Consider the following 22,190-nt stretch of genomic DNA (forward strand, 5'->3'; position numbering starts at 1 on the left):
TTTCGGTGTCTGGTGCCCCCACCAAACGATTTGGAATAATGACCGAACTGCTTTACTGCTACGGATGAGGACATCTCGCCCCCTGTTGCTGTGTCCGGCTGTCTTCAGCTCAGACATCTGCTTTTGAGACTTCAAAGTGGCGTCTTATTTCGTGTACAGCTCAAAGAAGACTGGAAAGAATTTAGATTAGCCAAAGTCACTCCCCAGTTCATCCTCATTTTTTCGTTTCAGTCCCATACAATCCTTTCAATCGATTTAATTGATAGATTAATCTTTAAAATAATTGTTACGTTTACCACGTTTAAACATCTGTTGCTGATGTCGTTGTTACGCACACGCTAAAAAAGTGAGGCGGCTTTGCAGATCATGGCATTGTTGCTGTTAAAACTCGCTGTGATTTTTGATCAGTAAAGGGAAACGCCTCGCTTATTTCAACGTGCGCTTTTAAAACGCCGCTTAAAATAAATGTTTAAAACATGACATGGTGTCTTACTGTCTAAAAAAACTTAAACTTTCAGTCAAGAATTGACATTGAAGAACTCTTATTTGACCCCAGCTCCATCAGACGAGACTTGACATTTACCAACGACTGGCGCTGTCGTCAGTGTTGAGGTGTGAGACACAGTCTGGTCACAAATGCTGCAATTCTGCCTGCATAGCAGAATAAAAAAAAAAAGAAAAACGGGCATAGATAAAATTTCTAAAGATTCTAAGATGAAAATATTGTGCAGATAAAATAAACAATGGGAGGCAACAGGTAACGAGTATAAGCAACAAAAGGTCTTTTTAACTCCTAAAAGAAGACAAGCAAAGCAATATTTTTGAGTAGAATTTTTAAGTAAAAAATTTCTAATATTTTTCATTTTGCAAATGAACAAATTTTTTTTCTGCATGCTCATCAAAAATATGATTTCTTTTTTTTTTTTGTCAAAATTATTTTAAAATTCTAAAGCCCAGCTTGGAGGTTTGTGTACACGTGTACGCTCAAACCTTTTGACAGAAGGTCAAACCCTGAGAGAGCCTGATGACCTCTCGTAACCTAAGCAATGCGCGGCAACTTTTGAACACTCGCCGGATTGTGAAAATCGCGGAGAGTGTGACTCTAAACCTGATGTGGTCTAATGGAAAAGAGCGTCCCCGCTCTGGGGCATCAACTCTACCGTACCCTTTTTAGACAGGCTCTGGATGCGTCTTGCTGCTAAAGAACCACTTCCAGAGGGAGAAAAATGGCCTTTTCACCACTCGCCATCGGAACATTAATCACCATGTCAGTCACGTGTATTTTGAAAGGATTCCTCCTCTTCGAGGCTTTGGAGTTGGGCTTTCGCTTTTACTCACAGTCACTACAACGAGGTGTCAAGGAGCCGAAGATTGAGCTAACCTGCGTTCTTAAATCTCCTGGCAAGTCCAGAACCAGTCACAGATGAGAAAATAACGACCAGGCCTCTCTCTCAACAGCAGGTTTTTGAAACTCGGAATGCGTATGCTTTAAATCATTCGCACCCAGTGGCACAGTGATAGTAAGCAGAAGCACGGGGGGGGGGGGGGGGGAGAAACCGGAGGACAGACTGAAAACATTTGAGCGAAAATGTGTCATCCAGAGTAACCCTGTTAGTGCTAAATGACGCTGTGCAGAGAACCTCCTGTCAGACGGCTAGCAAGATGAGCTTCTTGTAATTGTTGTTCCTTCTCGTCTGCACATCTGCCCCTTCAGTTTCCATCCAGTACCAGGCGTCCCCCCCCCCTCCCCCCCTGCACCCGCGTTCGCCGAACATTTCTTTGCGTTTTAACGTGTATTTTCACTAGTGTCGAGTTCTCCGCCTGAACAAATGTCATATAGCCCTTCTAAAGCCCTTCCACCGCACGTGGAGTTACAGCACAAAGCCCCATTATAAGCTTTGGCTTCTCCCTCTGGCCTGCGCCTTAATGAACTATGGGTCAGTTAAGGTCGTATCATTCAGTCCCACCTATAAATCAGCTGCAAAACTAAGTTGAACAGTAATACAGGGCAGTGTCAGCGTTCGTAACCTTTTCCCAGACAGAAGGGGTTGTCAGTGGGTGACTGAGGAGAGTACTGGCTGGCTGCAGATCTTTCCCCCTTCACAGCATTATAAATGTATGTGTGAGGAGGCCCTTAATGGCTGCTAATCCAATTCCTGCCGCTGAAATCAAATCTTGCTGGCGCCAGTAGTTTTCTCCTTCCCTCACAAATAATGGCCTCCGCTTTGGCCGGTTTGTGAAAGAGACAAGGAGCCAAAAAAGACTCCGGCCCTACCTACCGTGAGTCCTGAGGAATCTCTCTTCCAAAACGGCGTGGATGTCGTTGTCGTCTCTGCCTCGACCTCCCGTGTCCCCTCCGTGTCCTCAGACGGGGAGGGGGGGGGGGGGGGGGGGGGGGGGGGGGGAGTTAGTGGACCGCCTGCCGTCGGACGGAGGGATTGAGTAACAGGAGAGCGAGGGGCGCGTTTTCAGCGGCAAACGATCCCATTTACCGTATGTCTTAATGCCTTCTCGAGGTCAGCCATTGATTTTCCTCAAGCCGCAAGGCAAAACGAGATAAGATTAGGCCTTTCAATTCCTGCGCTGTCACCAGAGCGTTAGCGAACGACGGCACTCGGCTCATGCCAACGCTCAAGACGCTTCGCTCCTTTTTTTAAACATTTTTTTATTTTCCTTGGGGGTCACGGTTTCAGCGATTAGGCAGGAATTTAAGGATGCGGGTTGAAGAAGAAGAGTTATTTTTCTTTTCGAGCCGAGAAATCTCAGAAGACCCGGTTTAGTGACAAAGTAAACAAAAGTCACATTTTTATTGGAATGCAACGCTGACACATTTTCTTGAATTTGGTCCCTTTTTCCAAAAAAACAAAGATATTGCTTTTGACCCAGACGAAGGGAGCTTTGGCTTCGGCTTCCTTTCCTCTGGATATGGATTTGACTGATTATCTTTCAGTGCATCAGTCGGACAAGCAGTCGCACTGCCATTCCGCAAGGAGATATAATTCTGGCGTCCGAGTGTAATAACATGATACGCCTTAGGCTGCTTAACTCTTAGCGGGATCTCCAGCAGGCACACATTTCACTTATTGCTGAGCGCCTCGAAAAGCATCAGAGCAACACGGAGAGGAGAAAAAAAGAAATGTGAAAGAGAAAAGGAGGTGTGGTGGACCGGTTCTGAGAGGTTACTCCATCACGGTGAGCGCGGGGAGGTTTACCATTTCTTTTCACATGGGTATTACAACTGGAAAGATTGGAAATGACACTAAGTATTTCTCAAGCTCACAGAGGTGATGCCGAAGATTACACTCACTCGCTTGTAGGCTATGTGTCTCAAACTCACACACACACACAGAGACAGTGTGTTGTTTTTCTTTGTCTTCAAGATTTTGGTCTTAGTCACATCTGTTTCCAATCATCTATATGTCTATATTTGATCATCAGACAAAGACAACCTGAGAAAAGCAGTCCTTAAATGATCATTTCATTTTACAAGAGAGAAAACAAGCTTTCCGAACCGACCTTGGGTCTTTGTAAAAAAAAATAAAAAATAAAAATTGTCCCATTTGTTTGCCACACCCTGACCTGATTCAGAGAATCAAGAAATTAGCTGAACAGAACCTGTCTGACAACAGGAAGTAGGTCACAAGCTGTCCAACGCGTCACACCATGCCCTGATCAAAAGAAATTCAACAGCAGACGAGAAATAAGGTTATTGTCATCTGTCAATCCGGAACGGGTTGCAAAGCCTTTTCAAAGGTTTTAGGACTCAATAACAAATGGAAAACCATGGAAAAGTAGTGAACGTTCCCAGGCCATCCTACCAAAAATGACTTCAAGAGCAACATTATGACTCATCTAGAGGATCACACATCGCTTTGTCATAAAACGGTAAAGAGCTGGACCCATTAGTGCAGACAGGAGGCAAAAACACTCAAAAAACAAACATCCAGAGCGATCCGAAGCACCATGAGAGCACCCCGGGGGAAACATGCCAGTGGGAATAACAGAATGATCCGACACTGAATGAGAAAAGCATGTAGGATTCATGCGGGGAAGCTTGATTACTGGAAAGAGTCCAGGAGGGGATGGGTGACGTCGGGGAGGGTCTGAGGAGGAAGTACCTGGGTAGATCTGGGAACACGAACACTGATAGCAGAATTACAATAAGGACTACAGAGAAATGGGTGCAGTCAGGAGCGACAACAACAGTTTTGTCCTGTAACCGCCCCAAACGTTGTGTCCTTGGGGCAAAATACGTCATCCACTTTGCCTTGGTGGTCTGACAGTCTAGAAAAAGGCCCAGAGAAGCACAGGACATTTACCATTCTACAGGTTGTGACCCCAGAGTCAACAAAGACACAGGAAATTAGGAACTAAGATCGATTAACCATTACTACAGACTGCAACTCAGAGCAGGATAGAAATTTATATAAAATACTGACGTATAGAACAAAGCCACAAGGAATATTAAAGCCAAAGAATGAGCTGAATGTGAAAGCCTGAAAAATCCTAAAATAAAGGAAAGCACAAGACTGAAGTTCCAAGAATCACCTGCCTCTGTTAAGATCAGTGTTTATTATTCTACAATAAGAAAGAGATTGGGCAAAAATGGCTTCCACAAGGCACCGCAAGGCAAAAATGAAGGTCGTGTTTGCCTTGTAACAAGGCCTTCATTCTTTTGTGGAAAAATTGAAAGGTTTTGACACATTCTGTTACCCTTGGCATCAAATTATCAAGGGAGTTCAGAAAAAGAGCATTAATCCAACGATCAAACATGGTGGTGGCAGTGTGACAGCCTGGGCGGATTGGCTGGGTCGGGATGTAGATCAGTTGTCGTCGCTAGCAGCGTTTCGAGCACAAAACACGTGTAAAATTTTGTCGATACTCCACAAAAGTCAACGGTACTTCTGTTAAATAAGAACCACAATTAAGATCGCACGTGAAAAAGTTTGTTTGGTAAATCATTCAAGAACATGTCGCGCCCATCATCCTACCAACCACTTCCTGTTGTCGTCTTTGTCTTTTCCACCAGTTGTCGATCACGTGACTCGGGTTTCCGCTGCAGTTATACCTTTTTTTTTTTTTAAATTGACGTGTTTCCATTCAGCAAATTTATTTTTGTAATTCCAATCTGCGTCGATACGTGTTGATGCAACAGTGAGTGCTGCTCTCTTCCGGAAAATCCGGCAGCAAACGTTCGACCACCGGTTATGTAGCAGGACAACGATCCAAAACACCCCAGCAAATCCAGTTATCAAAGGCTGACAGGAAAAAGGAAAAAAAAAACAAAGTTGAGGTTTTGTCGGGGCCTAGTTAAAGTCCCAAATCTGATCCAGTGGCCGGGGCATGACCTTAAACGAGCGATTCATATTTGAAAGCCCATCTGTTGTGGATGAAATAAAAACAATTCTGCCAAGAAGAGAGGACTAATATTCCTCCACACTGAATTCTGGCTTTGGCCCAGTTGGTGGCGCCATGAGTGGCAAAAGCAGGCTTTACATTAAGGGAGACATCAGTTTTTCCTCGTTGAAAAAACTGCAAGAAAAAAACTTTAGTAAGGGAAGTGCTTTTTCACTGAGCTGCATAAATACAGTATTTCCTACAAGAAAATGTCTGCTCTGACAGTGGGAGGGGGTTGGGGGGGGAAAACATGCCACCGCAGACCTTTACTCTGATTCAGAAATTAAAAAGAAAAGAACAACATTTTGATTTGCTCCGGAGACTTTTGTTTGCTTCTTTGATTTATGTCTCATTTCCAAATTAGACAAACTCCAAGCCGGCGAGGGGAGGGCTCTCCGAACGACGAGCAAACATTGGCAAAACTGTGGTTTCGTCGGAGCGATAGTAAATGCAAGCAGAGCGGAAAGAAACCGTAAAGATGGATTGTGATTTACTTATAAAAGCCGCAGTCCTCTCGTTCCGTCCAGAGTGGTGCCAGTTATGGCGCAAAAAAAAAAGAAAACAAAGAAAAAACAAAGACAGACAATGATTTGAAACCCGCCGAGCCTTCCAAGACGAAATTATCTCCACATACTCACGATTTATGAATTTGTTCTTGGTTTTGAAAGCAATTGAGGGAAATTAAACTGTTTCCCCTATGAACCCCGGTAATCAGCTTAAGTGATTACATCGGTTAAATATGAGATGATGAAAGCTCAGTGCTCAGAGTGTGTGGTGCCCCCGAGGAAAAGGCTAAATGGGAGTTCACAGGGCGGATGTGATGGACAATCTAACCGAGGGGAAGGGGGTCTTCTGTGGGGATTGGTTGCCCTCTAGCTGTCAACACCGAGACTGGGTTCGGTGAAGTATGATTCTCTCTGAGGTGAGTTTATGAAGTGACATCGGTTAATTTTTTCTTTTTTTTTTTGTTTGCCGGAGCCCGACCCGAGGCTTGATTTATAACGACGAGCCTGTTGAGGAAGGAATATAATTGGAAGAAATCAGCCTCTGCTGAGGATGTGTTGGCTCATAAAAGTCACAACTTGTCGACTGAGTGCAGTAAGAAATGGGTATAACTCTCCAAAGCTCAGGGAAGAGTTTAGCACAAGCAGAAAAACGTAAAAAAAATAAAATAAAATTTAAAAAAAAGACAGCAGAGGAAAGACCGCAGACAAAGAACCGGATGAAGCCTTGAAAGAAAAATGCAGTTTAGACGAGAAATCTGAAAACCGTGTTTGGCGTGACTTTGAACTACGTACTAATCCTTCAGTGTACACTTGCAGAGACTTTAATTGGTTGGCTGGTAAGTTGTTTCAAACATCTTAAAGAACTAACCACAGATCTTTAGTTGATGTAGGTTTCCTCAGATCCTTCCGCGTAATCACAGACAGATGCAGTGATGCTGAGATCAGGCCTCTGTGTGGGCCAAACCATCACTTCTAGGACTTGCTGTTCTTCTCTGCGATTGAATATGGCTCTTATTAACGTCGGTGTAAATTTTGAATTCTTATTTTTCTCCCTTTTTGTTCCGCTTTTAATAGCGCTGCATGGTGGATAAGAAATACCTGCCTGTATTTCTTGGTATTCTGGACCAAATCTCCAAATCCAGTCTTGGAAATGCGTCAGCGGACTAGTAGCAAACCTTCAAAGTGCTTTCGTTGTAGCCAGGCGGTCCTGGGTCCTTCAGTGAAAAACTGCCCCTGTGTTTCAGACAAATATGTCACATTGTGATGCACCTGTTACCATTTTCTTTAAAATCCCAATTCTTATGTTTTTTGTGTTTAATTTAGACTTTTTGCTGTTTCCATATCAGAGGTAGTTTTTTTGTTGTTGTTGTTGTGGCAAATACTTCTCAGAACAGCACTTCGGTTCAGACTTGTCCAGACGGTGGATGGGTGTCCCAGAATCCCAGTCCTTTTTGCCAGTCCTGAGCTGATGAAAATGCTGGCCGTCTGATAAGACTGCAGTGTTTACCGCCCTCAGTATCGCCCATTTCTGGCTCGAACCGCACGCACATCTTGAGACCCGACAACTTTGAAAACTTCATCCACCTAATTAACTGCCTCGCATCTGGTTTTTATGCGATTTGAAAACTAGTTCCAACAAAAACTACTTGTTGTTGAAACTTTTTTTTTTTTTTTAAACACCTTCACCATCTTGCTTTAGCGGCTGACGTGGAAATGGTGGCTGACCTTACAAAAAACAGCGGCCTCTTTTGAATATTGTTGAGAATATAGTGTCTTCTAACATCCCCAAATCCTACATGTTTCTCATCGGACACAGTTTTAAACCTGAAGAGGATCGAACAGAGCAACTTTGCTGTACTTCGTCTGGGCTGCCTGTAATGTCTGCTGCAAGACTCGTTTTCTCTCGCAGCCTGAATGAACCGCAGACATGTGTTGGGTAAGACAGTCATGATAACAAATTTTGCTGGACAATAAATTGCCCCAGAAGTTATCGCGATAAACGATAATATTGTAATTTTGAGACCATTTTCAAGTAATATGGTGGTGATGGCATAATAATGCAAGAACGTTATTCTTTCTAATGAACATTTAACACTGGAACTGGAAGACATTTGAAATATCCAAAATAAATTAACAAAGTAAGAGAAGCGACAAATAACATAAATCATGAAGTCATTGTAAACAAAATTGTCCTTCAAAAAAAAAAAAAAGGGGACTAGTAGAGACCAAGGCACCAGACTGAAGACTTCTGTCATCCAGCTTTTGGTAGAAAAAGAGAGAAAAAAGAAAAACAATAAATCATGCAAATGGAAAGGATTGTGCTCGTTTTAATTTACCGTGCGGTTAATTCATGTATTGCTCAGTGCGACCAAACAGACAGTGCTGTTTCCTGTGAATAGCTTGTTACCTCGCGATGCTTCCTCTGACTTTTGACACTGGAAGTTGCAAACATCACACCCTTTTCACCATTGAGTGATTGTTGTCAGTGCAGCGGATACAGTTTGGAGAAAATCTGATCCTCGAGTTCACGACTGGCCCGTCAGGGCCGGGCAAACGGAAAACCTTCCTGTTCCAGTCACCAACTCATTTCCCCCCCGTGCACCTAAAGTTCAAACTTTCCTTCCTGTCTTAATGTGCATTTTCTCTGGATTGCTTTGCAATCGTCCAGCCCATTCGCAAATAATCTTAGGGGAACTACTTTGCTCTTATTTCCAGGCATTTGCCGTAAATATGGGCCTTCTCGCTTTTTAACGCCGTCTTGCGTACAAAGAACGGCCTGCGAGGGCTTAGAGATAGTCTAATGCTGCACCACACACTGTATTGCCATCAAGTGTAGTTCATGTCGAGCTGGAAAAAAAAAGAAAAAAACAAAACATGTTTATCTGGCACCTAGCAACACTGTTTTTGGATGAAAATGACTTCTACAGAGCAATTAGGAACATGAACATATACACCAGAATGCCTTTGAGCTTCAGATTGGCTACAATAAACATTATTGTACAGTAATTCACACAGAAAAATCTAAAGTGGAATCAGCAAGTGTACAAAGTTCCCTAATAATCTTTTTTTTTTTTTTTTTAAGTTTAAGGGCATGAGAGTGAGATGGAAAAGATAGAATTCAAAGGCCAATTTTTTTCCCTAGAACTGTGTGCGGGAAGCTTCACTGCTACAGTATAGATCAACAAAAAGAAGAAGAGGGAAAAAAAGAAAAACAAGATTAACAAGATTGGGTTAATTGCAGGAAATAGCTCGGAGACCCTACTTGCGAAGCAATATCTCTCGCTTTCTCATGTGCATCAGTTTAAAGAGTGAATATTTTTAAAAATGTACCTCACAGCGCGGTGCGGACAATGAGAAATAGGTCTTCTGCAGGAGGGGGGAAGCCACGGGGGCCCGGCATGTAAGGAGGCAATTAGCCATAATGCCACATTTCACACACCGTTACTTACATTCTGTGTGAGAAATACCGAAGCCCGAACAAGTGCAGTAGTAGGACCCGGCACTGGGTCTCTGCATGCGAGAATTGCAGTTCCTGCAGCGCTTTCCCGCTCTTCACCCCGTCGACGAACCGTAGCGCGGCTTGTTCTGCCGCGTTCCAGATCCAGATACCGTCTCATCATCCAAGCCTCGCGCCGCCTTCCCCACGCCATTTAGAGATTTTTCTCCCTCAAATTCCCTCACAGTCGCCCCCCAACAACCTTGCCCCCCCACACACACCTTGTTATCTTATTTGTGGCCTTGGCAGCCAAATTGTTGCCTTGTGGTTCGGTAGCCAAAGTTTTCACCGTCCCAGAGAGAGCAGTGGGCGCGCAGCCTCCAACACGCAAGCAGAATTTTCCCAGGGTGCTTTGCCCTTTTCAGTGAAACCTTGGACGGATTACCCTTGGGCAGGGGGACCTTTCCAAAACTTTGAAGAGGAGTTATGCAACATCCCACACTTATATCTTCCCTGTCTGTTCTCGTAGCGTCCAAATGTGTCGGGCTAAACAGACATTTCTCTAAAACTGAAATGCAAGACAGAAAGAAATGCAGAGAAGTGAGGCGAGCTGATCCCCAGTGCTGACAGGATGACGCATCGTCAAATTGGTGGTAGCTCCCTGAAAGCCCAAAGTCAGTCTAATTGATTACTTTAAATATGAATTATTCATGTTTCACTAACCAAGGCCTATTCTTTTACACTTCTCCAGAGATCTACAAAAAAATAAAAATAAAACAAACACCCAAAACATTCAATTTAAATAAAAAAAGAAAAACTGGAACTTTTTCTTTCTCACATTTGAAGACAAAGTCAATCTGTGTAGAGTCGTTTAAGAAAGCTTCCACATCCTCAAATACAAACATAGAATTTGGGTGGGTTGCAGGTACAATGTCAAATTGAATATCTGCCAAATCCAGTCACCAAATGGTGTGTCCATAAACTTTCATTTTAAGCAGCAGTTCCAGTCCCAATGTGTCCATTGTGTAGCAACGTACCAGGCTCAGTGTACCACTGTGCTGTCCTTGCTAATCGTTTCCGTTGTATTTCAGTTGTGCTAAAAGTTTTAACAGGTAAACCTCCATATATTGAAATCCTCTTTCTGTTGTTGGCTTTATGCATCTACCCAACAATTTTGACTGTCTTTCTTATCCTTGCAGAAGTAACACATTCCCACTACTATCATGTTTAGCTTTTGGGGATTCACAGAATGCAGCATCTAGCATCTAAGCCAAAAAACTAAAGTTTCGATTTCATCCGACCTGAGCACATTTTTCCGTTTGTGTTCTGCGTCATTTGTGAACTGAAAGCAGGATTTCTTACTGCTTTCGTTCACCGGTCGATCCAACAGAACCAATCATTTCATACAGAATCTTCTAAGATATTATGATAGAACTGGCTAACGTCTGCCATTTTTACATTTTTATTCATTAAACAATGTGTTGAACAATTTTACAGTCAGGCGTTTATGAGGAATTTTGTGTTTATAGTTATTTTTGTAACAGACATGGTTTTGTAAACGGAAAAAAAGCGTTTTTTTTCCTGACTTTTCTTGTTTTCACTGTATTTCTTATTTTTATGTATGAAATCGTATGAGTGTTTTTATTTTGAGCCGTTTGCTTTATGGGACTGCGGACGGAAATTAGCCTTTTTGCTAAACAACGTTGTACATTCATTAATATGCACGGTCTCACACCAATCAATCAATGTACTGTTTCGTGTTAGTCTATCACATAAATCCTGCAGGCGAACAAATCAGACAGTGCTCCAATGAAGAATCACATTAAAAATTTAATTAATCTTTTGTTGTTGTGTATGTGTGTGTTTTATGCAGGTAATTCAGGGAAGCACCGATCCAAAGAGCCAAAGAAGAAGAACAAGCAGAGGCTGCGGTTTCGGGCCCAGAACCAGCACAGCGACCACTTGGCCTCTGCACGCTCCAGCCAGTAAGGACTGAAACCTCCCAGTGAACACAGAAACCAACGCAAAGCTGCTAGCCGCCTCTGCACCCATACTCTGACTGACAACTTTCACCCACCACACCCCCTCCAGCTGCCCTGCTCCCCACTGACCTCCCATTCCTCCTTCTCTCTGCCCACCAGGACGCAAACACCGCCCCCTTACCCTACCGACGACCCCACACCCCAAGAAACACGTGCCGTACAAAGCGAGATATCAGTACCTGTACACGCTCTGCCTCCCGCTGCTTTCCCGCCACCGCCCCTCCCGTTGCTGCGACCGGCTAAGGTGACTCTACTTTCTCCCAGCGCCATTCCCCCCCCCCCTTTTCCTTTCGCCTTGCGGACCTTCACAGTTGACAGAACTGGACTCACTTCCCATCATTAACGAACAACGCGGGGGCGATGGAAGACGGAGGAGAACTCGGAGGGCGGGAGAGCCAGAAGGGCGGCAGGTAAATAGGAGGAAGGAGTCGGGGGGGGGGGACTTGGCGAGCTGAACTGCACCAGAGGGAGCGGATGTGACTAAAGTCCATCCAGGATGAAGAGGCAGAGAAAGTTCGGTTGTAGCAAATGATGCTAATGGACTGAAGAAGAAGAAGAGGAAGAAGAAGAAAAAGGCATCTTGAAACAAGAGAGACTGGTTGTTGTTTTTTTTGTTCATATATTTATGTCAAAGCAAAACTTCCTTCCCTCTAAATGGAAACAGAGTTTTCCCATGTGTGGCCTTTTATGTTATGTATATTTTCCAGAGTAATATTAAGAAGAAGAAGAAGAAAAAAATCCAATGCATAGTTGCGAAATATTTTATTCTCAGCACAAACTGTTTACGTTCAGACCGCTTAATGCTGTATCTGTATAGTGTCAGTTAATTAAAGAAAAGAAGAAGATTTAGTTGTTCAACTAGCATGACAACAGACTTGTACATAGTTGATCTAATTATAAAAGCCTATTACTGTATTTTCAGTATTGAGTCAGTCACCATTCTAAATGTTTTAGAAATAATAATAATAAAAAAAAAATGGTTGTAATACAAGATTAAGATAAAACATTAGATTACAGATTAAAATAATGAAAAACATAAACTTAGCCACCTCATAGCAATTTCATTCATATGGTATATATTTGATTTATTTATTAATTCAGTTTTGTTCTTTTTTTTTTTTTTGTTCAGTGAGACATTTTGCCTCACGCTGTCGGTCTTTTTCTGAGATGTCCTCTCCTTATATCGGTGCATATCTCTGTCATGCAAGTGTTGTAGGCTGTTCGTTTGACCTCATCTACTGATTTTGATGCTTCATAAAACGAGAAAAAAAATTTAAACTATGCTTTGATGTATTCTAGGTTTAATAATTAGGCTCCAGCTAATGTATGGTCATAGGACTGCATCTGTGTACATTGTGTTTTATTAAAACTGCATTTCATGTGACTGTATGAAAAGGCCTTTCATTACTGTCCGTGGCTATAATATATGTGGCTAAAACTCCGAAGCTGTTGTGTTCTTGTCTCACTTGCAACTGCAATTAGAGTGAAGGAAAACAAGACTGAACATTAAATATATATGTATATCTCTATATATTTTTTAATTAATTTATTTTTTTTATTTCCTTTATTTAACCAGGTAAACCCCGTTGAGATCCGGATCTCAACGGGGTTTTCAAGAGGGACCTGGGCAGAAGTCTGCAATACACAGCAACCTGGTTACAAAATAAAACTAATTAATACATATGCACAAGTGTAAAACAGTAGAAAACAATGTAAAAGCAGCGACAGTGTTCAATGGAATCTCGTTGCCTGTTTTTAAGAGCCGCTCGAAATAAATCCGATGAAATCAGTTCCGACATCTTGAGTTCAGACCGGAGCTGATTCCATCACACTGAATGCTTGCTTCCGCCTTTCAGTTCGAACACGTGGAACATGCAAAAGAAAAATGTTGGTAGGGCGTAAAGGATGGGAAATAGCAGATCGATGTAAGAGAGAGCTTAAGTATGCTGGAGCCGAGCCGAGTGGAGGTTTATAAATCAGGATCATCAGGTGATTGTTTCTCCGTACGCTTAAAGGAGGCCATTCAGCTTTTGCATACAACTCACAATGATGTGTAAGACGTCTGCTGCCGGTTACAAACCTTAAAGCGCAATGATGCACAGTATTCAATGATTGAAGGCATTTGGTCGAAGCATTCATATATAAAACATCTCCATAATCCAGGAGTGGCAGGAATGTCGCTGCTACCAATTTACTTCTAGCTTTGAGAGAGAAACAAGATCCATTTCGGTAATAAAACCCAATCTTCATTTTCAATGTTCGTAACAAATTTGCTATGCGATTTTTTTAAAAGAAAGCTTTTTATCTAGAATAAAACCAAGATATTTAGAATTACTGTCAAACTCAATTTGTGCTCCGACAGCAGTTGTAAGCAATAGAGGGATTTCTGGTAGTTTTCTGGAGAGTGAAAAAAACCATTGCTTTTGTCTTGTCCACGTTCAAAACCAACTTCAGAGTTTGTAAGCGGGTTTGAACGACATTGAAAGCAGACCGCAAATACTGCATTGCCCGTGACAGTGATGAAGAATAGCAGTAAATTACTAAATCATTTGCATAAAAATGATAAAAAGCATTTGACAAATTGTCACACAAGTTATATATATCGATAGATAATAAAAGTGGACCAAGAACTGAACCCTGTGGTACACCATTTAAAATAGTAAGAATAGAAGAAGTGAAGCCAGCCAATCGAACTCTCTGAGTTCTGTTTGACAAGTAATCAGCTACCCACATGGTAGCTTGATGTGAGAGCCCAATCTTGTGTAGAATTTCAATTAAAAGCTTGTGATTTACTGTGTCAAAGGCCTTTGATAGATCAATGAATAAAGCAACACAATGTTTTTTGTTATCAAGAGCCTGGATAAGATCATTACAAACCTTTAACGTGGCAGTAACAGTACTGTTTGTTTCTAAAACCCGACTGTACATTTTGTAAAACACAATTTGAATGTAAAAGAAATCTTCAATTGATCTACAACTAATTTTTCAAAAATTTTTGCTAGGATACGTAGTTTAGAAATTGATCTGTAATTGTTTACCTGTGACAATTCCCCACCCTTGATATTCAATATATATATATATATATATATATATATATATATATATATATATATATATATATAATGTATATGTTAACTAAATGTATTTGTAATGGACAACTGAGGTAAGAAATTAATCCATAAGTGACATGGACAGACATGGGAAATAAGTATCGAACACATTAAAACCACAAGGTGTAATATGGCATACAGAAGCTGTGTTTCCATTGACTTTATAGATGCGCAATTTGAGATTTAGAAAATAAATTCACTCACTGGAAACGGCGGTTTCGAAAAACCTCATAAATTTTTTGATTGATAAGAAGATTTGGCGCAAGGATGTTCTTCGTAAATTAATCAAAATTGGTTTATTTCTCAAAACTACAATGGAAATACTTTTTCCCCGCCCATCACACGGGTCACATGATCAACAACCGGATGGTTGCACTTGGCGTAAACCACAAAGAAGAAGATGACAAGAATTAGTTGGAGGATGATGGCACAGCATGTTTTTCATCATGTGTGATTTTAATTGCATTTTGCAATTGTGACAATATGTTTTTTCAACGTTAGGTGAATACTGACAACGTTTTGCGCTAATTTGTTATGGAAACCCAGCTAAAGTCACGGAAGTAATTGAGGTTTACCAGTATATAGAAAGCTACCCTTGTTCCTATCAGAGATAATAAATGCCAGATGATTTGGTCCTAAGTGATGGCCTATAAAAAGGTTTCTCATTACCAGAACAACCTCAAGACTTTTGCAAACGTTTTGTGCAGGAGCGATGAACATCATGAGTTACATACACTGTATTGGCAAGAGGTTTCAGTCTCTTGCCTTTACACATATGAACTTTACTGAATATTTATTTTGGGTTTGGGCCACCCTTTTCTGCTACAATGGCAATACCTCTCTACAAGGTTTAGGAGTGGGATTATGGGAATATTTCATGGGCATTCTCTGGAGTCAAGCACTGATGTTGGGTGAGACCGCCCGGTTGCCAATCTCTGCTTCAAATCCATCCCAAAGGGACTCTATCAGGCTCACATCAGCCAAGGTCCTACTACGCTAACCTTGTTTATACAACTTAAGGCACCGTGCGTTGTCATGTTGGAACTATAGAAACCATCCCTGAACAGTTCCCATGGACTAAGAGTCATACAATTGCTCAAGACATGTTGATATAAACATTATGAGTTCCTTTTACTAGAACCAAGGGCCCAATCTCAACTCATGAAAACCAGCCTCACACCATAATCCCTTCTGAACCGGACTTTAAACTCGTTACAAGGCAGACATGGGAGCAGTGTTTCCCTGGCAACTGCCAAACTCAGACTCGTCCATTGGATGGCCAAGCAGAGAGGCATGATTTGTCTCTTCAGAAAACAATCTGAAGGAACAGTTTGTCCAATCCATCAATCCACCCCCTGAGCCCCTTCACAATCGTTGAGTCAGAAGTTTGGAGTTCTGACTCAACGATATTGGCGACCTCGCCACACCATGCGCCTCTCATGTTGGACCCGCTGACCCCACTACGGGATTTTACATGGCCTGCCCTCTTTGCTGTTATTCCCAATTCCCTTCCCCCTTTTGTTTGTAGGCTAGTTAGTAGTGAGGAAATTTCACAACGTGACTTGCGCAGGTTGCATCCTATCAGTGATAGTGAGCTATTCCTTCACAGATGTTTGCAGAAGCAGTCTGTTTACCTTGGAGGTTGATTTTATATACACAAGATCATAGATATGGCTCGACCACCTAAATTCAATGATTTGGTTGGGTGAGACAAAACTTTTGGCAACATGGTGTAACTATTTCTAAACTTCTGAATGTTCCCGTGAAGACTATTGGGGACATGGTGTAGGACATCACATTACCACAAACAATCTACCATCAGCCGCTCCTCACAGGATGTCCAACAGGAATTAAAAGATCTAGAAGATCTGTCTCTGAGCCAAAGCGTAGTCTCAGAGAGACGTTTCAAACATCACTAAGCGCCTCCTCTTCAGAAGAAACAAGTGATGTGGAAAAATTACAATTAGGTTACACCTGCTAGTTGTATTGCTATATGTGTATTCTAACTTCCTGTATATTCCCACCAAGTTAAAACTATTTGGGGTACATGTACAAGGTTGGACGTTGTTTTTCACAGCTGCATGGGAACCAGTCTGTTTCCCATGCTTTGGATCCCTTATCCCTTTGATAAAACGCATGTGTTGCGTCTGCCTGGAAGAGCTTTTCATCCAGACCTGCTTCATTACTGATTGTCCTACAAGCTCTCTGTATTGTGCACAATATATGAATAAACCTGATTGAGTGATTTTACCTGAACAGTGCTTGGAAATAGTTTTTTTCCACGACAAAAGGAAAAGTTGATTTTAGTCTTTTTTGAACAGTATTTGGACAAATCAATGACTGAGAAGAATACTGTTTAGATGAGACCAACGTTTAATTAATGTATGTTTTAAAATGGCATTGTGAGAGACCACAATCCACCCCCTGAGCCCCTTCTCAAAAACTATATATATACTGTATATATACAGTATCTCATACTGACAAGGCAGGGAAGTGTGGGGCTGTTTTCCAGGTGATGATAGAAAAATAAATGGAGAAAAGTACGAAGACCGTCTAAAGAAGAAGCTCAAACAAAGGACAAATGTTTCAGCAAGTCAATGATTCCCAATAAGTAAAATCCTTTCTGGTTTCAAAAGAAGAAAATAAAGCTGCTGGAGCAGTGCAGTCAGTTGCCTGGCTTAAGTCAGGCCGAAAATCAAAGAGAACATCTGAAGATTGGAGTGAATGTATATGAACCTTCAGGGTGCAAGGGATTGTGTGGCATAATGGGTCAAGATCACGTCTAGATTCACTAAACAGGAAAACTGCTAAACTGTTACAGTAATTTCATTGATACTTTTCTCCTCCCTGTGCTATTTCCACACAAATATAACTTTATTTCAGGAACTATTTCATGTCAGCTCTCTGTATGTGTCAATAAGACCAACACGAGAAAGCGTTGACGTGTTCAGTACTTGTTTTCCATGCTGTACTTGAAATGAAATAGCATTTGGGAAACCCATTATGTTGCGCTACATGACACAGTTTCTGCCTCCAAGCCAGAGGATTGGACACGGTCGACTGGGCCCTGACAGCGTGATGGCATCGTTAACAGTGACGTACTCTGGTGGAACCAGCGCCTGCCGTTGGTGGCTCATCCATCTCAGCTATTGTGTAATGCCCCGACAAGCACATGGGTGTGGAACTTGTCTTTTATCGTGCAACACCCAATCAATCATCCTCTTATTAGAAGCCCACTTATTCATTTTTTGTGTGTAATACCCTCTTTGCTAAATCCGTCTGGTTTCGGGGGCCAGGGGAAAATGCTTTAATGCAACCTATGGCTAATTTAACCCAAGATCCACACTGTATAATCAAAAAAAGGTGGATCTGGGGGGGGGGGGGGGGGGATTCGTATTAACCAGACAGCTTATAGATGCACAGTAGCAGATGGATTACGTCGTGTCACACGCTTTCCCTGGGAAGATCAGACGTAACGCCCTCTGCTTTGGTTCTGCCCCCTGCACCCCGCCGCAATCCCCTTTAAATCACATATGAAATTTCCGTAGGACACATGTCAGTCTGGAAATCTCCCATGTCCATTTAGAGCGCTAACATTTTTTACAGGTGGCTTGGCCACTCATTTATAGAAGTTCACAATTTAACCGAGAGACGTTATGGCAACAGAGCTAAAAACCCGACAAACTGAAATCCCAGAGTGAACTCGGACCACAGTGCTCTGCCAAAAAATACTAATTTTATTTACAACTGAAGCATAAAGGACTCGACTCTCAAGAATCCAATATTTCTCAATACACACAGTCGCTTTAGGCCATACGAAGCGCAGGAATGTCCCTTAGAGCACATTAGGCGAAATAGCCAGCGAACTGTGCGTGACGCGATAAATGCGAAACACATTTACCCGGGAAGGTTGGAATTTTGTTATGCAAGAAAATACAACAGAAGATGCGAATTGGAAAGCAGTCACCTCCGAAACTAAACAAATTCCATCTGGTCAGCAACATTATTGTTGCGCACCTCTTTCCTGGTTTGTGTTCATGAGCAGCTAGGGAACATTTGGCCACGAAACCCATTGAGACGAGCAAAAAACTGTGTTGGTCAGAGAAGCAGGCAAGAAATCCTGGTACAGAGATCTGCATGTCCGGTTGGAGATTACCGTATGTTGACAAATATTAGTCTTGAAATTCACAAATCTGACCTTCATGTACTCTCAACTATTTGCCGTTTAATCTTCTGACCTTTTTTGAGATTTTTCTGTGTGACGCAATTCCAAATCATTGGTGGAGAATTTGCAGAGGACTATCCATACACTTTCTTCGTAAATCGTATCTAAAACATTCAAATGAAAATACAACTTCAGAAATATCCAGGTATAATGGTACTTGAGATGCTATTGGCTGGTATTTGCAAAGTGATCAACCCTTGGGCATTAATTGACTGTATCCCCAAAAGGAGAAATAATAAACATCATCAAGGTTAGCTTCTGCTAATATGAATTCCATTGTCCATATTAATGTATATTAAGGTAAATTTTATTGTTTGAACTATTAAATTAGGCAGTCGTAAGTGATTTTAAAGTGGGCTTGGGTTTTTATTGATTTTAGCTACTTGCATGTGGTTGTGTTGCTTAAAGCCAACGAAGACCAGGGGTTCACTGTAACAGTGGCAAAAGAAAGCCTTAAGAATTCAATTCAATTCAAGTTTATTTATTCAAGTATAGCACAGTAACTCAGGTTACATGATAATAACAAGCAACAGTTGTTTTCTAGCCACAGGATGATCTACAAACCCAGTCCCTGGTTGGGCATAAAAAGAAAAAACCCAGCAAAATTAGAAAGTAAGGTGCACACACACACACCCACACACACACACATATGCTGAACTACTGTAACTATTAACTGTCAGCTTCTGGATTGTTTTAAGCTGTTTTGGGGTTTGATTTATTGATTCTAGTTTCACTATTACTCTGGGTTCTTTAGTCTTTTTCTTTGATTAGATCAGCATTGTTTCTGTTTTACCTTAGTCCAGCTCTTCTTAGTGATTTTTGTTTATTATGTGTGTTACCTTCTCGCCTCTAGTTGCTCTTAGATACATTTTCTTACCCCGACTCCAGCTTGCATTTTGGTTCACGCTTTACCCACGTGTCATGATATCAACTGGAAAATACATGGAAATTCATATTAGAGAATATACTGTACATTGTCCACACCAAAGTAGGTCGTTCTCACATTTGTCTTTTGTTTCAGCCATTGTTCCACCATGGAATCAAATGCTCTAAAATCTAACATTATTATTGCTGATGGTAAATTGTTCCACATACAAAGACCCCTAAAGTCTTGTCAAGTTTGCCTCAAGCTAACATGACGACAAATATGTGGAGTAAGATGCTTTGTTTAGATGAGACTTTATTCCTTTTAAACTTTTTCCTGACTCGCAAAACACTATGTGGCTTCATCGCCATTGGTTACAACAAGGTAGTGGCAGAATCATGCTGTGTGGATTCTTTTCCTTTGATCCACTGTTAGTGGTCCCTTCTGTAATCCGATTCAGCCTCCAAAGCTGTTCCAAACTCAAGAGGGGTAGTAGGCAGCTGAGAGGCGTAGATGTTCACGCCTAAACCAACAGGTGAGCAAACCTTCAATTTCCAACGTTTATTATTCCTACAACATTCCAAAGCCGGATTTCCAAGCTCAATTCTGACCAAAACTAGAGGCCATAAAAAAAAAAAAAATACAAATTTGGCAAAACGAGTGAAAGAAACCAGCCCCTGAAACTGCCCGTTTCATTTCAAGCTGACAAGAATCAACGAGCTAAAGCGACGCTTACATCTGTGTGCCAGTCTTAAAATTCCAAGACATTCATTCCGTTTGAAACGATATAAAACACGCATGTGTTTGAACGAAGGACTCAGGAAGCGAATCCTTCTGCCAAGTCCATTTTCACTTCCAACTTGTTAAATTCTGATGTTTGGTCAAGAGGCCTTCGCTAGCTTCAATTTTTAGAGCGCTGGGCAACCCGCTTTTTTACTGCGTCTTCCCAGTGCCCTGCAGCTGCGTATTCCCAGTGATCCTGTAAGCGGCGGGCTGTAAGTGCCACGCCGACTTTGCCGATAGTAAACTCCGACAGGAAATGTCCCGCTGCAGCGCTCATTTGAAATAAAAGTAATGCGGCTGCTTAATGATCTCAGAGGGACCGACGGGGAGAGGCGCATGACCCCGAACGCATGAGATGTGTTTTGTTTTTTGTCCCAACAATGGAACTAATGATCTTATTTTTTTCTTCTTCTTGCAACATTTACAAAATCATCAGCTCGGTCGAAGTGACCTTTGACATTACATCCAGCCGCGTCTGGCAACGTGTCAATCAAATGGAGCGTGATTGTGAAGAGAGGTGGCAGAGAGATTGTTTTTGTTTTGTTTTGGGGTTGTTGTTTTTTTGTGGACATCTGCTGCTGATTAGGAGTTAATGAACGATTCGCAGATGTCATCCTCTGGTGCCAGACTGTCACTGCTCCAGACAGGAGGGGGGATTAAACCTAGTCTCACCGAACACCACTAAACTTAGTTTTATTAAGCAGACGGCCACCTAGGCACACATTAAAGCATCCAGGAAGAGGAAGAAGAAGATGAAGAAGAAGAAGAAAAAAAGAGCTAAGAAAACCCAGAATTTTTCTGCACATTCAGGTGGACAGACATCCGCGTCTTGATTTACCTTTTTCTTTTAATTATTTTTTTTTTTCACCTTGATTGTTTGTTTTGTTGTGTTTTTTTCCACCATCACGCGACGGCGAGAAACGGGGCGCGTGACTCCGCGCCGTGAACGGAGTTGACCCGCGTCGCGCGCACATCAGAAGGAGCGGTAAAAACCACTTCTGTGCGCTAATGTTTGTGCTGAAATGCGGTCGGGTGGCTGAGACTGAAGCTCCCTTTTAATCTGACAAGAGAGCATTTTCATTAGTTCTGTTGGGTCCTATTATTAAAGCCGGCTTCAAAGGCCCGACAAGTGAAACCACCAACAGGAAATGGCCCAGTGGGCTTCAAACTGTATAGATCAGTCAGTGATAGCAGCGTGTGCTTTTTTTTTTTTAAAGCGGCCTGGTGCAAAATTGCCTGTATTGCGAGTTGTGTATTTTGCACAAAATTCATGCACAGTACCTTGCGAAAGTACACCTACCGCTTGAACGTTTTTGAACCACAGACTTCATTATATTTTTTAAATGAGGTTTAATAAGATAGACCTACACAAGCTAATGCCTAATTGAGAAGTAGAACTGAAGTGACATGAATGAAAATTTTGTTTAAAAGTAAGAAATCAACAGGCGTAGCAGCGTTAGAGCCCGGAAGAAAATTTAGTGCAATCACTTTGGAAGTCGCCCCATTAGTAATCATTGTTGATTCAGTTATTTTCAGTACCAATCTGTTCTGTGAAGACCTCAGAGGTTCATTAGAGAACATCAGAGACCAAACAGCGTCACAAAGATTAAGAAATGCCACATGCAGGTCAACTATAGAACAGAATAGAATGGAATAGAAACAGCCTTTATTGTCCCGCAAGAGGGAAAGTTAGGCGGAACAGCAGCAACACACGCAGCTCTGGAAAAAGCAAAAATTTGTATTTATTTGCAGAAAATGAGAAATGGTCAAAATAACGAAAAAGATGCAGTGCTTTCAGACCTCAAATAATGCAAAAAAAAAAAACA

The 22,190-nt window shown here is 41.7% G+C and overlaps 1 protein-coding gene across 1 annotated transcript in view; it reads left to right on the forward strand.

The window, feature by feature from the left end:
• Window positions 1-12,826, forward strand: part of rspo2 (R-spondin 2) — a 76,347-nt gene extending 63,521 nt beyond the window's left edge. Inside the window, exon 5 of the mRNA XM_028018162.1 lies at window positions 11,213-12,826. Within this exon, the coding sequence (XP_027873963.1) occupies window positions 11,213-11,328 (116 nt within the window). The 3' untranslated portion in view covers window positions 11,329-12,826. The remainder of the gene's footprint in view (window positions 1-11,212) is intronic.
• Window positions 12,827-22,190: the final 9,364 nt, after the last annotated feature.

Source organism: Xiphophorus couchianus, chromosome 5 (assembly GCF_001444195.1).
Source record: "Xiphophorus couchianus chromosome 5, X_couchianus-1.0, whole genome shotgun sequence".
NCBI classification, from domain to species: Eukaryota; Metazoa; Chordata; class Actinopteri; order Cyprinodontiformes; family Poeciliidae; genus Xiphophorus; species Xiphophorus couchianus.